Below are 16,653 nucleotides of genomic sequence, written 5' to 3'. Positions count from 1 at the left end.
CTGGCTCAGCACTGATGCAGTTCAGACTCAGGCAGTGAATGCTGAGGGGCTGGAGTGTTCAGCCAAGTGCAGACCTTCTGCAACGTGTTTCTTTTGTGATGGTGCTGTTTCATTGGAAAAATAGAATAATAAACCTCATTTTAACTGAGAAGGGGGAAAATAATGATCATCTACCAAAGGTAAAACTGGAGGTTAGTTTAGCAAAGCTTTTAGACTCGGAAATGCATAGAGAACAAATTCCAGTGGAAAAGCCATATGCATGCAAATGTATGCCAAAAGTGATCAGATTTATGCCAGCCAATCCTCTTAGACTCATATCCCTTCAAAATGCACTGAGGAATTCTTGGATTATGAATTAATGCCACTTAATTCTTCGTTGGAGCACAGTATTGCACTTAATCAGGCACTCAAAAACAAAACAGCTCTTAAGATGACCTAAAAATAGTTGAGCTGAATATCTATCAATTATGGAACTTTATTAGAGTGAGCAACCTGCTGTGGGAAATGGGTTTACAGAAAGTGATGCTTCTCTTCAGAAGGGTGATCTCATGTCTGTCTCCTGTGGTGGTGGAGGCAGGTCAGTGTCTGTGAGCCTAATCCTTCACAGGCTCTCTTGGGCTCTGGAGCTTGGAAGACAAAGCTTTATTCTTCAAGGCCATTCAGGAGCCTTGTAGCTGCTGCTGCCCAGATCTGCATCTCATTGCTTACTCCACACACTTTGATTTTGCTGGTGGGCGCTGAATTTGCTCTGTGCCTGCCTGTGTGCTGGTTTGCTGGAGGAATCACACACCATCCTCTGCACTTCTGCAGCATAAAGCAAATTCTAGAGAGATGAATCCACATCAGTACCTGCAACTATTTGCTGTGCCTGATTTAAGTCCAGTAAGTCTGTCACCAGATCACAAAGCCCTTTTCAAAGAGAGAAGCATATTGGACATTCATTTTACATGTCACTTCCATTTCTTATGTATTTGCTAAACCCAAGTGAGGGATTAACCTGAGTTCATCACATGAAGGAGCACATATGCCTTGCCTCTGATGTTCAGGTGAATTTTTTTTTTGCAAATATGTTGCAAAATACTTTTTTCTCCTTGTTTACCTTTTAAGTTTTTCAAGTTTTTTTCATCCCAGCCCATTCTGTCCTCCCCATTCCCTGATTCCCACTTGATTTTTTGGGTTGTGTGAGTTCAGAAACACAGGTTCTTGGTAATTCTAATTCAGGTTTATCTGTACTATTGTTTCTCATCAAACTACCATGATCAGCCTGTCAGGTCTTGAAGAGTTGCAGGTTAGTGAATACAAAGGAGGCAGCTTCCTTTGGGAAGACTGACATTACTGCCCTTGGTTCTGTATCCTGGCCTGCTGCTGGTTTTCTGCTTCTCTCTGTATGTTGCATTGCAAAGCTGATCATTTGTGGACCTAACTGAGTAGAGTAGGTCAGATATTTGGGCAGGTATTTGGAGTGAGCAGCCTCCTTGCCTGCCACAAGCTGTGCTCTCCTCCTTTGTCAGTTAAAGCTCTTGCTAAATGTTATATCTGTATTGCTGTTGTTTTTAGTGATTGTCTTCCTCCTGAGCTGATATGGTGTGCTGCTGAAGGACTGGTGATACAGACTTTCACCTAAAATCTGGAATGATACCTGTAATGAAAATAGGCTTTGATTCTGATGCAGATAAGCAGCTCTGGATTTTGGTAGGATCTCATTGCCTCTCCAGCTCCTGACATTGTCAGGTGCAGGTTGCACCAGAAGCAGTGTAGCTCCTTAATGTGTCTGGAGTGCTTATTGTTGAATCAACAGGTGGATTCTTGCAGTAGCAGCATGGAGAGATGATTCACTTCCTCATTGCAAAGACAAAAAAAGAGTTTCTAAGCTTTTGACTAATCTTTATCTGAATCATACGTGGGGAGAACACAGTTATTCCATAAAAGTGATTAAAGAGTAGGTAATTATCACATCATACCCTCCACACAAACTACTCTGAGGTCACAGCTGTAATGCATATGAAACACCTACAGTATATCTAATCACCGTTAGTGACATCCAGAATTTTTGCTGTGTCATTCCCTGACTTGTGGACACCACATATTAGCCAGAAAGTTCATTTTCCATTGTGAACAAACCTGAGTTAAAACCCCATTCTGCATGTCCACATGCGAGCACTTGGCACTGTTCTGGTAAGGGGGACATGAGGGTGCTTGTCCTGGAGCTGAGAGCCTTCCTCAGGGCTCTGGAAGATGTGGTTGGTCATGGTGCACCTCTGCATGTCTGGAGCAGGAGATCAGGCACTCCTCAGGGAATAACTGCATTTTTTTTTCCCCATGCAGAATAGCAAACCTGAAAATCCAACTGGCTAAGCTGGACAGCGAGGCCTGGCCTGGCGTGCTGGACTCGGAGCGGGATCGTCTGATACTGATCAACGAGAAGGAGGAGCTCTTGAAGGAAATGCGATTTATTAGCCCCAGAAAATGGACTCGAGGAGAGGTGGAGAGACTGGAGACAGAGAGGAGGCGCCTGGAGGAAGACCTTCAGGCTGCTAGAGACACTCAGAGCAAAGCTCTCACTGAGAGGTGGGTTAGTGGGCGCAGGGCCTTTTTGGACAAGAGGTAACTGGGAGCAAGCACCAGCATCCCCTGGCTGGCTGCCCACAGCAGTGCCCTCACATTCCCAGGACATTCTGCTCAGAGAGCTTCTGAACTCAGCTCCCAAACAACCCATCTGCAAGGCTTACTGTGCTGCTGGGGAAAGGTTGCTGTTCCTACAATGGATCCTTCATGGGAATGTAAAGAATGTTCAAAATATCCCAGTGTAGTGTAACATTTCTGTATGCAGCCAGCACCTCACAGCAACTTCTACACTTGCTGTGCAGTCTGGGCCTTGGTAAATGTCAGCAGATGGAATTTTAAATTTCTTAAACTTGCTGTTTGTTCTGAGCATCCTTGTATGTGATTCCTGTAGGATCTGGTATTTGACTGGGCTGTGGGGCTTGCAGGGAATATCCTGTGAATCTAAACTAGCTGAAAAAAATGCCAACTTTCTTCCCTAATTTTACCTGTGTTGCAGGGGGAGATCTCATGGGAATGTACAGTGAGGATGAATACTGCATTAGACATTGCCCACAGGTGTTTTACAGTCTGGATGCATTAATGAGGGTGGTTCAGCAGTGTTTCTGGTTGCTGCAGTCTCTTGAACATACATTCTGCATTCACTCCCTCTTTGGCTCCATATTTTCATTTCTTCTGCATGGTCATTGTCCAGCTGACACCAATTTTCTACATTGGCTTTTCACGGTTTTATCATGCTGGAAAAAATGTAAATGTCTCGGCTGTGAGACTTTTACCTGCCTGAAGTATCTGTGGTTTGACAAATGGTTCTGGTCTTGCCAGACGGTGAACCCCTTCATTTGGGATTGTTGGGAATAGGATCACATTCTAGAGTGCCAAAGACATAATACGTGTGTGAGGAAGGATTTTGTGTCTGTTCAGTTAGGGTATGAGCACCCATGTGCACATGTGTTTGTCTCAAACCAGTTCAGGTGGGAAATAAAGCTGAGATCTGCTAAAGCCAATAATGTAAAGCTGTAATGAGATGGTTAATAACTAGATCAAGTAACCCTAAATCATCCATACGCTTTAGTGGAAGGAAATGAAAGCATTTATACTTTTATTAGCACAGGAACTATAGGAATGCAATAGTGCATAGTGAGTTAAATCTGCCCAGCTCTTTTGAGGCCTGATCCTAGAAACATTAACTTCTATGGTACCAGCTTAATTATTTTGTCTTGTTGTGAATGTTTTCAGGACTGAGTTCTGCATTTTAAAAGTTTCTGAAGTTAGTAAACACACATATTGACCAAATTCTGTCCTGGGTATTCCTATCAACTTTTGTAGGATTTCACAGCAAAAAATAGATTTTTCCTTTACTCCTTACTTAAAAGTAAATGCTGCTTTAGCTTATCTCCTTCTTTGATCTTCTCTTAGGTTGAAGTTGAACAGCAAAAGAAATCAGCTGGTCCGAGAGCTGGAGGAAACCACACGGTTGGTGGCCGTGTTGCACAGCCAGCTGAAGAGGTAGGTGACCCTTCCCAGCAGCTGGGGTTGCTTTTGCTGCACGTGGTGCCACTGCCTTTCTCTGCTAACAGTTCCACTCCCAGCTGAGGGCTGAAAGGCCTCTCAGTCCCAGCAGTGACCTCAGGCCCTGTGTTGTAGTCAGGGAAGGAGAAGCCTTGGGGTCATGGGTCAGTTTAGATGGGGGCTCTTCAAGGGGCTGAGCAACCTCCTGGTGGTGCCTCTGCCTCACAACAGGAGTTTGCACAGTACCTTTTATTTCAGTAATATTCAGATGACAGGGAAAGCTGAGATTTATTCACTAAAGTCTGAATTACTGAAGTATTACATTAACAAAGTATGTCAAAGACAGCAAGTGAGGTGAATCTTACTAATGCAACTGCACGTTAATGGATGAATGATCATATTTCTCTAATTCCAAGTGTGCTGTGGCTTGCAATGTGGACAATATATAGAGATATCCCCAAATCTGTTGTGGTTCATATGGTGCAAAGAATGGCTTCTAGTTCAGGCTGTAGTTTTGGAAAAACACAGGATTGTTATTTCCAGACTAATGCATGACTGCAGGCACTAAGGCCAAATCATTTTGCTAAAAGTATATTTTTATCGTTCTGATAGCAAGAAAGTTTGGTGGGGTTTTTGTTTGGTTGAGGTTTTTTCCTACCAGTGTGTACTGAATTTACTCTGTTTGTAGCTTCTGCTCCACTTGGATTCTGTTTCATTTTGTGAAGATGACACCGAAAAGTCTGGAAAGAAATCATAGTGCAAGACTGACATGTAAATAAGCCAGCATGGAGAATAGCTATCTGTGAGGCTTTTATGCAGTGGAAATGCATCATATTTTCATTTCACCTAGCTGATTAGGGATCTTTTGAGGTGACCAAGAAGCATGTGAAACTAATTTCTTCCTAACCGTGTGCCCAGTGTTCTTGGCATGCTCCTTCATAAGAATAAGTGTTTGTTATTAACCCCATAATGCAAAATGTCTGGCATTCAAGGGCATGTACAAAAGGAAATTGAGCCAAATTTTTTGACAGGGAAAAGATTAATTTAAAATCCCTCCCTTTTCATAGTAAAGTACACTGAAAAGCTGTAAATTCATTAGGCTTCAACAGATGTGTATATACTGCCAATATGCAAAAACATCTATCAGAAGCTTTTTTGAGCAAATGTGCTGCAGTGCACATCTGTCAGAAGACATTTTCTGCCAAAATTATACTAAATACAGCATACTTGCCTTTTTCTCATAAGGTCATGGACATAATTATACAAATGTAGCTTCCAGCTTTTACCCTATAAATAATAAATAAGGGACTATTAGGCTTATTAATATCTCACTGTTTTTCAGTGAGGCAACTTAAGGCACTTATACATATTCAGAACTTTTTCAACAGCTAATCACTATCCAAAGTGATAGGGAATAATGGCCAAGGTCTTCAATATGCAGAGCAGGAGTCTTGGTTTAAATGGAATTTCTAGAGATGGTATGTGTTGTAGTCACTACTGGAATACTTGCTGGGTCTCCTGAGCAGAAAACTCTGCTGTGGTGTCTGGACTTTCTCATCTGAACAGACTTCTATTCAGCACCTGCTTAAAATTAATTTTGTTGTCAGTTATGTTCTGAACCTAGAACTCTAGGGATAAATAAAGCGTGTGAATTGATTTCACAGCCCAGCCCCAGCTTTTTCCCTTGCTCTCTTGGCCCTGGATTCATGTAGCAGTCTTTCACATGGATAAATCCTGCCAGCTTTCTGGGAGCTGCTGGCTGTCGTGATCTCTGAGGGCCAGTTCCAGGCAGCTGTGATATTGCCTTTTGGCTGCAGCTCCAAGATTGAGGCAAATGGAAGGAAATTTCCATATGGTCAGACAGTTCATTGCAATAACTTCATCTTCTTGCATGGGCCTTGCTGGTTTTTGCAGTTTGCTTTGGAGATTAACAGAAGCCATAGACACTTTCCAGAGAGATGTGGGAGGAGGGGGATGGCACTAATTTTAATTGGTTTGAAACTGTTCATTAGAGTTGTTTTGGCTAAACAAGGACTCTCAGGAGTCCTGATATAGTGAGTAGAAGAATGTGTGTGATGGATACTGTTTCACAGAGCAGTGACCCACCGTTCCTGCTGCGTAGGCTGTGGTTCTGGGTTGCTCTGGGGACTAATGCGTGTGGCTGAGCTAACAAAGCAACACCATGTGGGCTTAGAGATGTGGTGACATTGCAGTGTTTCCATGAGAAATCAGAAGATACAGTGTCATGGTTTTCTGACTTGTTTCCTTCAGTCTCTCCACCAGCATGCTTTCCCTCTCCTCGAGCAGCAGCCCTGGTTCTCTTGCATCTAGCAGAGGATCTCTTGCCACCTCCAGCCAGGATTCCTCCACCTCAGCCAGCTTCACTGATCTCTACTACGAGCACCTGGAGCAGTTGGAGCAGTTGGACTCGGAATATCAAAACAAGCTTGACTTGCTCTTAGAAGGAGCCACTGGGTTTAGGCCATCAGGCTGTATCACCACTATTCATGAGGACGAAGTAGCAAAAACTCAGAAAGCAGATACCACGAGTCGCATGCAGGCTCTGAGGTCCTTGTCTGGTACTCCCAAATCCATGACATCGCTGTCCCCAAGGTCATCTCTGTCTTCTCCATCCCCACCTTGCTCTCCACTGGTGATAGACCCACTCCTAACTGGTGATGCCTTTTCAAGCCATATGGATTTTGATGATGCAGAGATAAGTGCAAATCTGTCAGAACTCACCCTAAACACTGGGAGTGGCAACTGCAGACTGGAAGAGCCTCGAGCAGGAGATAAACATCTAGGTCAAGGTATGGTAAGAAAAGATTTGCATGCACTGCATGCATTTATATTTAATGTAGTTCATAAAGCATTGAGAAGCAAGTGTTTCAGAAGCTGTCATCTTGTTATCTTTAAGTTGAAAAATGTTTTCAGCTCTGTGTTCTGTCTTGTTTGGGAGGGAGGTTTGGTATTTTAATCTGTACACAAAAACACTGATCTAATGAGTCTTGCAGGAGACTGATTTAGGTGTGTTTTTATTGTACACAAATGTGTGTGTACACAAATAACAGGGATTTCGTGTGCAAATATAGATGGTCATAGTGGGATTCCTGGTGTGATTTGGCACTAAACTATTCAGAATGTCATGTATTGTTTTGGGTCTGGGAGACACACATTACCACATTGATGCAAAGTTTTTGACCAAGCTTTTGAGGAGGGCTGGAAAAGCCAATTAGCTTAACAGTTTAATAATAATAATAATAATAATGATAATAATAATAATCCCTCCCCACCACCTCCGTATGCACAAGATCCCGCTCTGGTTCCCAGTAAATCAGTGGTAATGAATTTATTAATTTCAGCTGAGCAGACATGTCAAGGCTGTGCTCGAATTCTGCTGTTTTGGTCTCTTAGCAACAAAAACGTGTTTAGATTGTAAGCATGATAAAATAAGACATTTAGAGATAGTGGATGTTCTCATATATACATATGGCTTGTTGGTGGGTGGGAAGGCTTCATCTTTTTTTGGAATGGATGGGTTGAAGTGGATGGAGAGCAGTTGGCACAGCCAGGGCACAGTGCTGGGGCCTGTCTGAAGCCCTTGTGACTGAAGTTGGGTTAAATCCAAAGAGTGAAAGGACTGGATTTGTAGCTGAAGTGAGGAAGAGTTTGAAAGGCAATATAAACTTGCAAGCTACAGTCCTGTGAACCAGCAGTACAGTTTGTTTCTTCTTTTCGTGGGATTATTGAACAGCCTGTGTGAACAAAGGGAACTAGTACCCTGTTATCACCACCTTCTGCATTAAGAAGGCTGACACTATTTAAAACACAATAAAAACCACAAGTGCAAGTCTTCCCCTTTGAGCTACCATTTTCCTACAAGCAAGAGGTATTATGCATTTGAGTAGGAAACACTAATTATTCTTATTAGAACTGGATGCTGATTAGTTTTAACCTTTTTAGCTCTTCAAGATTTGCCAAGGCTGTTAAAGTGAAAGCTCAGGTGTTAAGCAGATTAAGTGATTACTGCTGTTAGCCAGTCAGCAGACAAAATAATCACCATAAGTAGTTTATTTCAGGGCAATAACAAGATGAGATTCTACATCTGAGGCATTTTGGGGGTGGGGGCTCAGCATAACCCCCAAAATGCAGGGGCTGGCTCTGGGGTGGTCAGTCCTGGGTAAAACATGCTCATGTGTCCTGGAAGCAGACCTGAACCTATATCTGAGGGCTTTGCTGCTGCCCTCTGCTAGAGCAGAACCTCCTCTAGCTTTGAAACTGAAATAAGGTTCCTTTCTCACCTTAAGAACAGCTGAGCGATTTAGGGGAAATTAATAGCACAACCTGGAATCTGACAGAGTCCAGCATTCTCTGATTAAATGGTCTGGATGTGAGGACAGTGCATGACACGGCTCTTCAAGGCCCATGGAAAGGCAAATGGCAGGAAGAGAAGAGCAAACTTCAAATTCTTAATATGAGTGAAAAAAAACATGAAACACCACAGGTAGTGTTATCCACCTGCTTGGAAAAATGGAGGAGAGTTGGGTCAGTTCTGAACTCTCCATAAACTTTCTTATTAGTGTGATATCTTTTCAGAGACTTAAGGCTAAAAGCTGAAAGTCCAAATCGTTTGTTAATTAGGTGCATGAAAAGGCTGAGCTTTCCAAGTCTTTTGCAAAACCAGTAAGGAAAGGGGTAGCTGGAATTGTTGTCAGGGAACCATTCATCTTTATTCAGCTTTACACTGTAGCACCCTGCTGTACAGAGCTCACTTCACTGTTGTGCACTCTCTGTATTCACCCCTGAGGTGCTGGGTGCTCAAGAATGAGGCTTTCTGTGTTGGAATGACTCCTTGGCATTGGGAACTGAGGGAGAAAGAGAGCTTTGGTGTGTGGAGGCCAGCCTGCAGTGCCTTTCCCAGGGAGCCAGTCCCATGTAAAGGGATTCCCAGAGCAACACTGGTGTGTAAAACTCAAAGAATCAGATTTAGGAAGCCAGCCAGGGGGGAAGAAGTTATTTTCCTATTAAAAATGTGGACTAGGAGGTATGAAGGAGGATTGAGGAAAGAAGTTTTGACCCTGCCCATGTACCTCTAGCACAGCCTAAGATCCACAGCACTGCAGGAGCCTGGCCCTGGCACGTGGCAGGAGGGAGGATGGATTAAACTGGGAATGCCAGTGTTAAATGGATCCATTGGTTTCAGTTAATGACTGACATCTGTGTTACAGGTGCTAGCTTCTATTCATGTGGATTGGCCTGTGGGGTAAAGGTCTGGACATTCTATTTCTGTCCAGTGGCTCCATGGGAGTACCAAGATGAGAAATGCCATTTTTGGTGTCAAAAAAATCCGTGGATAAATGGGCCCAAAATGGCACATGTGGTGTCTCAAAGGACTGGTGTTACCTGTAGCACCCTCTACTGTTGGCTACAAGTCCTTATGTCCTTACAAGTCCTTATGGTATTCCATAAGCCTTGCACACTTTTCCACCAGTTTATTCAAAGCTGGATTTAATTCTTTAAGTGGCTTTGTGAGACTGTGAAGAAAACAACACCAAAAAAATCTGAAAAAACAAATTCAAACCCCAGAAAGCCAACCAGAACCCAAACTTGCTTTGTAATAAAGAAAATATGCATTGGAAACCATATATTGGCTTGGAGGCATGTGCTTGTCTAAGTCTGTGGGAAAGAAGGACCACTTCTGAGAAACAAAAGCCTGTTGGAGAGGAGTGTACAGCTCTGCAGCTGTGGGATTCCAGCTGTCCAGGTGACACATGGCACCTCCTCCCTCTTGGAGCAGGTCTCCCACATCCCTGAGGATGAGAGCCAAGAGCTGGGTATGGCCCAGCACTTGTTAGCCACGTTGGCAGATGGAGCTCTCCAGACTCTTGGCTGCAGCTCCTCTCCATTGAAATGTTGAAAGAGGCAGAATTTGCAGGTTTCCAGGGAGAATCTTGCCCTGTTTCGAAGCACAAGGAATTTATGTGAGATAACACCTCTGTGCAAAACTTGCTTCACCTTCTTTGGTTTCTCTTCCCTACCTCCTTTTCCCTGTATTCCTGCATGTGACTGCTCTTTTGAATCCTATAGATCTTTCTCTCCATGTTCAGCTAGTTAACCTGGTCTTTCTGACCTGCCCTCTGTCCTGGGTACACAAACATTTTGGATTTAGGTGGTGGTTATTTTTGCTGTTCCCCTCTTGTGAGGGTGTGAGCTCTGCAGGTGGGATATGCAGCTCCCCAAGATGTGCACCTGGCCAGAGCCTGGTCAGCAGTGCTGCCCAGCCCCTGCTCTCTGGCTGGCTGGCAGCAGAGTGATTGCTGCCTGCCTGAGGGTGCCTTGCAGTAGGAGCTGGTATATTGGTTCATATTTATAAGTTCACTAGAATTTAGAATCCTGCTGCTTCTGAACATTGCTCATCATGTCATGGGTACCTCCCTGCCTTTCCAGGGCTTTGGGAGCCTCTCCTGGCATCTCCTGCAAGGACCCATGCCCAGAGAGGTGCCAGGGCAAGCAGCTGTAACACACCTTGTAATCTCAGCCCTCACACTGCTGCAGGGCCCACGGAATAAATGTGTAATGAAACCCTCTCTCAACTCCACCACACAGTCTATTCTTCCTGTTTTCCTGGGACTTTTTGTTCTTCAGTGCAGTTTGGCACATTCCCTCACTTCAAGGCCACCTTTGAGCTCAGCCTGCCCTACCTGTGTCTCCTGTGTCTTCAGACATGTGCTGTTGTTTAACAATACCTGTCTGGGGAAAAAAATGCAGTTCGATGGGAGGATAAGAAGAAAAAGCTGCTGCTTATCCAGACAGTTTGTTTTCATTAACACCTGCTTTTGGTTTTCCTCTGTGCTTTCCTGATAGGTATAAACCCAGCTGGAGGGACAGCACTGAAGGTGGCAGGTGTGTCAGCTGCAGTGTCTGATGAATCTGTTGCTGGAGACAGCGGGGTGTACGAGGCATCTGTACAAAGGTAGACATCAGATCTCTCCCCAGGACAAGCCAATGGCTCAGCTTTGCCAAAAGTCAGCTGCAATAGTGCTGGTTATGACCTTTGTGTGTAATTCAGTGGCTAAAGTTCTCCATCTCAGGTGTCTAAATACTTCTGAAAAAACTATGAGAAGGTTGAATTTGATTATCAAAATGACCTGTGCTTCCCATGATAGAGACAGCTGAAAGGAAGCTCACAGAGAGCTGTTTGAACAGCAGGTCTGTTTGTGAAGGTGCTGGTCAGCTGTGGCTGCTGCCTTGGCAGGGGGAAGTGGAGCCATGGAAAGCTCCCCTCCTCTCAGTCAGTGACAGCCCTCAGCCAGCCTGAGGGGACTCTGGAAGGTTTAAGGAAGCACCCCAAACTGCCTGATGGATGTGCACGTGCAGTGGTGCAGTTCCTGAGTGCATGGAGCAAGAGCAGGATGTGATGTCCACAAGACTTCTCCCACTAAGGGCACAGCTGGGAGTCACTGCTATTGCTGGCTTTTTGTATTGTCTATGGGAGCTTTGTCACAATGTTCATTGGAAGGCACTGATCTTATTGGTACCTGCATCTCACGTGGGTTTTCCTACTGCTTTTATTAGCAGGTTGAATTTTATAGGTGAATTCTATTCACCTTTTATTCAGGTGAATTATAGGGTCGTTAGTTGTGAAACACAACTGTAGAGGTGAAATATCACTCATCTCAAAGTCCCCCTTTTCATTAGTTATCTTCATTAGTTCTCTGGATAAATTATTAATTTTAATGTTAACAGGACAATTCACTTTGACAAGGGAGTGCAGTGCTTCAGTAAACTGAGCTCCTGGGCTCAAGCAGACAGTTGGGTGTCCCAGGGCCCTGTGTCCCTTCTGTGGGGTGGGGAGCTCTGTGGAGAGGGGAGTGGGACAGTCACAGAAGGCATCCCATGCACACTCACATGTCTGATGCTGGTGTTGTTTGGGCTATCAGCTTGCCAGCCCCTGTGGTGCCTACAGTGTCATTTTGGGGCCTGTCCAAGTGGTGAGGGTGGGATGAGCCACGCTCTGCAGCTGAAATGTAACGAAATGCAAGAGAGTGCTAAGCAGTAATATGGAAAACACTTAGAAGAGAAGAATGCTAATCCTGCTTTCATGTGCTACAGCATAGCCTCTTGAGGCAATTAGACAATGAATGTAGTTTTGGGGACTTTCAATGCATAAAACTTGGGAGGAGGAATACATTGGGAGGGAAATGATGCAGAATAGCTGTTTCCAGCAAGGCCACTCAGTGTACTCTGTCACTTTTAATGTGATTAAGAAAGTTTGATTTCTTAAAGAAACAAAGGAATTACTTAAATCTAATAAAAGTCGAGAATTTTTGCTGTCATGATGCAGGACAGGATTGCAGTTGTTAAGTCACATTTCTCTTGCTGGGCAGTCAGCCGTTTTCACTAAAAACCAGTCAAGGGAACCCTTTAAAAATCCCCCACTGCCTTATTTTTGCAGTCTTTTGTGTGGCTTTTTTTTTTTTCTTTTGGCAGTGAAGAGGGAAGACATATGACTTTCTGCTGATAAGCACTGTAATACATACCTCTAAGGCTGATTGCACTTACTTCTTAAATGGGCTTTCTTTTAGCTGCTAATTTTACAAAATGCATATACCAAACCACTGAATGGAAGGGAAAAGATCTTGTATCACCTAAATGCAAACACTTCAATAAGAAGCAAATCAAATCCTTAATAGTTGTTGATTCCTTTCAGACCATGTGTGTCAGAAGTGATGGTGTTTGACAGTGATGATGCAGAAGCAGCTGGAACAGCCAAAGTGCAAATTGCAATGAGGTATGTGAAACATATTTTACTGGATTTGTCTTCCAGTGGGAAGAATGATAAATGGGGTAGTGCTTTCTGTGTTTTCTTCTTGTGTCCCATTTTTATTAACTAATGCCCTTCTTTAGTGTAATTAATTACACTTGACTCCAGGAGGTTCTTGGTTGCCCTCTTTCATTTCAGTGGAAATCACCTGGTCATACTCTGGTATGAGGGTGCAAACCAGCAATAGGAGCACTGGCAGTGCTGGGCTGGAGAAAGCCTTTGGCTGTATTGCAGAATCCTTAAGGGTGCAGCTTGGGTGAGGAAAACTGCTGAGAATAAGTGTCAGTCACAATCCCTGACCTCATGGGGATCCCACAATAGTGGGTAAGGTGTAGGAGGGCAGGCACAGAGACATCCTCCTTAAATGAATTTTTGGAAGTTAAGTGGGATTTGAGAAAAAGAAGTGGTACAAAACTCATTTGTCATGGCCATCCAAAGCAAAAGGTTACTCATGACATCCTCACTGTTGTACTTCAAATATTTTTACTTGTAACTTTTCCATACTGCAGCCATTAAGGCCTCTCAAAATTGTAGCTACAACGCAGCAATTTAACTAGACCCCAGGAAAAGCAGTGTGTGTCAAGTCAAATCTGCAGTCCATTGTGTCTGAATCCTTAAGTTTTGGATGTTCTGGACTGTTCTATATTCTGGATGTCCTGGTAGTAGGAATCCTTGATTTCCTACTACATCCTGTCCTTGAGGTAGTAGGAAACTGGTTTTGTTTGAAACGGTGGGCAAGTCATGGTCACATTATAGAGTTGTCTTGTTTGTAAATTTTTTGTATTGTTTGTGTGGGATACTCAACCACAAGGTCCAAGGCAGAATTCTCTAATAATAATGTTTTTCTGTGTGTTTCTGATTCAGATATGATGACAAGAATAAACAATTTGCCATATTGGTCATCCAGCTGAGTAATGTTGCAGCACTGCTGTTACAACAAGATCAAAAAGTGTAAGTGGGTGAAACAAACACATTTTTGATATATTTGTGTTGGGTCCTAATGAGAATGAAAGTGAGATTCGCTTATGAGTTTTCACACTCTTAAAAATTTACCTTTCCTGAAATGTTTCATCATGTGGTGACACTTAGGAACTAATAAACCTGTACACTGAAATAAGGTGCAGTTTCTCCCTCAAAGGCCTGTATTTGCTATGGAAGGACTTGCCTGGAATTAGCACTGGCTAGTGAGGTTCTCAATTGTAGCAGTGCCTTGAGCACCTGGATCAAGTGAAGAGGGAGAGTTTGCCCTGCTGCAGAACTCCTTGGACACCTGCACAGGGTTGGGAAAATGTGCAGCTACTGCTAGACTCATTCCAAGCACAAGGTGTTTAAACTCAGCTGTGTGCTGAATAAGCTGACAAAAACTGGATTCATTTTTGCTGTCCCGACCCACAGAAGGGTGTGAGCAGTGTGGCAGGTTGCAGAGATGTATACAACCACATAAAACAGGATCCCATGGTGTCTGAGGTTCAGGTTCGTAAGGATGAAGTCTGTGGCAACTCGTGCCACTTCACATCTCTGATGCTGTGATGAGATGTTCCTTTCTTCTCAGTTGACTGCATTTCCAGAGAATAGGAAAGGACAGCTGTGGCTGTACCAGTTGTGGGTTTCTCTGGGTCTGGATTGATAGCACTTGAGACAGTAGCTCATGTTCAGACTCAGGTGTTTATTATTTCTTATCACTAAAACAGTCTCACTACTGTGAGTTCGGCAGCCTTTCATTAGAAGGCACAACAAAATGGCTAACAATCTCTTGTTACAGGGTCTTCTAAGACTAAACTATCCAATTAAGAGCTGACACCTATTATTTTCCCTTTTAACCCAATAACTGATACCAAAGAGCCCACAATGAATACTTTTCTTCCCAATGACAAAATGCCACCCAAACCCATGAAGCAGAAGGAAGAAGAAGCATGAAGAAACCCAGGGCCCTCCATCTTGCTTCCATCCACAACATACTAAAAATCCCCAAACCTAGATTTCTCACCAAGTGATACACCTACACTACTCTCTATAATCTATTTCACACTTTAGTGGATTCCAGTCTATCTTGAAGTCGAGGAAACTTTCTCCATGAATGAGGGTCAAAGTCAGTGCTCTCCTGGGGGTCAGGGCAAGAGAAATATTCCCGGTGCCCTGGGTTTCCACAGGCAGCAGTGCCCACAGGCTGACTTGGAGGGTTTTTGGGAGCTGCAGGCAGTGCTGAGCGCCGTGCTGTCCCCACAGGAGCATCCGCGTGGCCGTGCTGCCCTGCTCGGAGAGCACGAGCTGCCTGTTCCGCACGCGGCCGCTGGACGCTTCCGACACGCTGCTGTACAACGAGGTGTTCTGCGCCTCCATCTCCCACCCGGCTTTGCGCCACAAGACCTTGAGAGTCGATGTTTGCACTGTAGATAAGTCTCACCTTGAAGAATGTTTGGTGAGTATCCAGCTCCATTTTAATAACTCTGTGTTTTTAATTAGACACGATGTTGCACTCTTGAGGTATGGCAATTTCTGTGAAAGCCTTCCTGATAATCTTTAGCTATGTGGTCTCTCCCCCACAGCGTTCTTTGCAATGACAATTTCCATCAGGAAAAACAATTATGAGATAAATGTTTTGTTACAGAACTACCTTGTCAGACCACTAGCTATTTCTCCTTCATGATTTGATGTCAAATTCTAACTGGTTTTCTTCCTTTTGGAAACATTTATGGTATTGCAATTGAGAACCAATTACTTTGGTTGTGGACACATCAGGTTGGGTGCTAAATGTAATATATTAAAAATGACAAGGCAGATGAAGAGAAATGGGATATACAAAGCTAAAACATCTGGGTTTGGGCCGTGATTTTTGTCAGCCTTGCAAATTTCTTGAAAGGGAGTCATCCTCTCAAACTGTTCCTTTCTCTTTGAAGCTCTGGCTGTAATTTCTCCCTCCTTCAGTAGCACTGTTTGTACTTCTGGATTCTTACAGTGGAGCTGTAGTGAAACACTTGCTACTTACATTGGAAGCCCTTGCCAATGCTAAAAATAATTAAACATAAAGCATTATAGTGCTGTTGAAATGGGATAAATAGGCAGCTTTTCTTTTTGTTGAATTTGCTAAACTTAAACAGTCTTAGATTTTCACTTTGATTTTTTCTGACTGGTGTGGTAGTTGTTCATTTTAGTATTACACTAAAACTGTGTTTTTGCTCTCAATAGGGTGGAGCACAAATTAGCCTTGCTGAAATATGTAGATCCGGAGAGAAATCAACCCGTTGGTATAACCTCCTTAGTTATAAATATCAGCAGAAGCAAAACAGGAAAAGTAAACAAGGAAACAGCCACTCTGAAGTACCCTGCACTGAAAAAACAGTAAGGACAACTGCTTAAACTGAACAAATCTCTTCTAAACAGGACTAGCAAGAGGGTTTGTGTGGCTGTTACTATAGAGAAGGCTGCTGTGTTTATATTTACAACTTGAATGCGTTGTTAAGTGCAGCAAAATAATTAACTTGTTGATTCCAGATGTGCCCTCGTCCTAGGCTAAACACTTACTGAAATCCCTGCTCAGGAAGCTGAGGGATGAGTAAGTGATGTGTGAGCTCCAGCCTTGCTGCAGTGCTGCCATGAACCTGCTGGGCAAGTCAGGGCAGATTTGCACATGCAGGGCACAGAAGGTGCTCAGCCTGGAGCTGCACACCTGCCCGTGCTGGGGAGCTGGGCCAGCTGAGCTCACAGGGCTGAGCTCTGGCAGTGGGGCTGGGGCTGCTCTGGGGCTGTTCTCACCACAG

General features: G+C 43.8%; 1 protein-coding gene across 1 annotated transcript in view; it reads left to right on the top strand.

The window, feature by feature from the left end:
• WWC1 (WW and C2 domain containing 1) overlaps window positions 1-16,653 on the top strand; it is a 66,800-nt gene that overhangs the window by 43,582 nt on the left and 6,565 nt on the right. Inside the window, exons 9-16 of the mRNA XM_039701640.1 lie at window positions 2,326-2,568; window positions 3,979-4,068; window positions 6,343-6,881; window positions 10,936-11,044; window positions 12,782-12,862; window positions 13,760-13,846; window positions 15,122-15,314; window positions 16,082-16,234. Coding sequence (XP_039557574.1) covers window positions 2,326-2,568; window positions 3,979-4,068; window positions 6,343-6,881; window positions 10,936-11,044; window positions 12,782-12,862; window positions 13,760-13,846; window positions 15,122-15,314; window positions 16,082-16,234 — 1,495 coding nt within the window. The remainder of the gene's footprint in view (window positions 1-2,325; window positions 2,569-3,978; window positions 4,069-6,342; window positions 6,882-10,935; window positions 11,045-12,781; window positions 12,863-13,759; window positions 13,847-15,121; window positions 15,315-16,081; window positions 16,235-16,653) is intronic.

Source organism: Passer montanus, unplaced genomic scaffold, assembly GCF_014805655.1.
Source record: "Passer montanus isolate IOZ18808 unplaced genomic scaffold, ASM1480565v1 scaffold15, whole genome shotgun sequence".
NCBI classification, from domain to species: domain Eukaryota; kingdom Metazoa; phylum Chordata; class Aves; order Passeriformes; family Passeridae; genus Passer; species Passer montanus.
The sequence above is the reverse complement of the archived record's forward strand: the minus strand, read 5'-3'. Positions and strand labels throughout refer to the sequence as shown.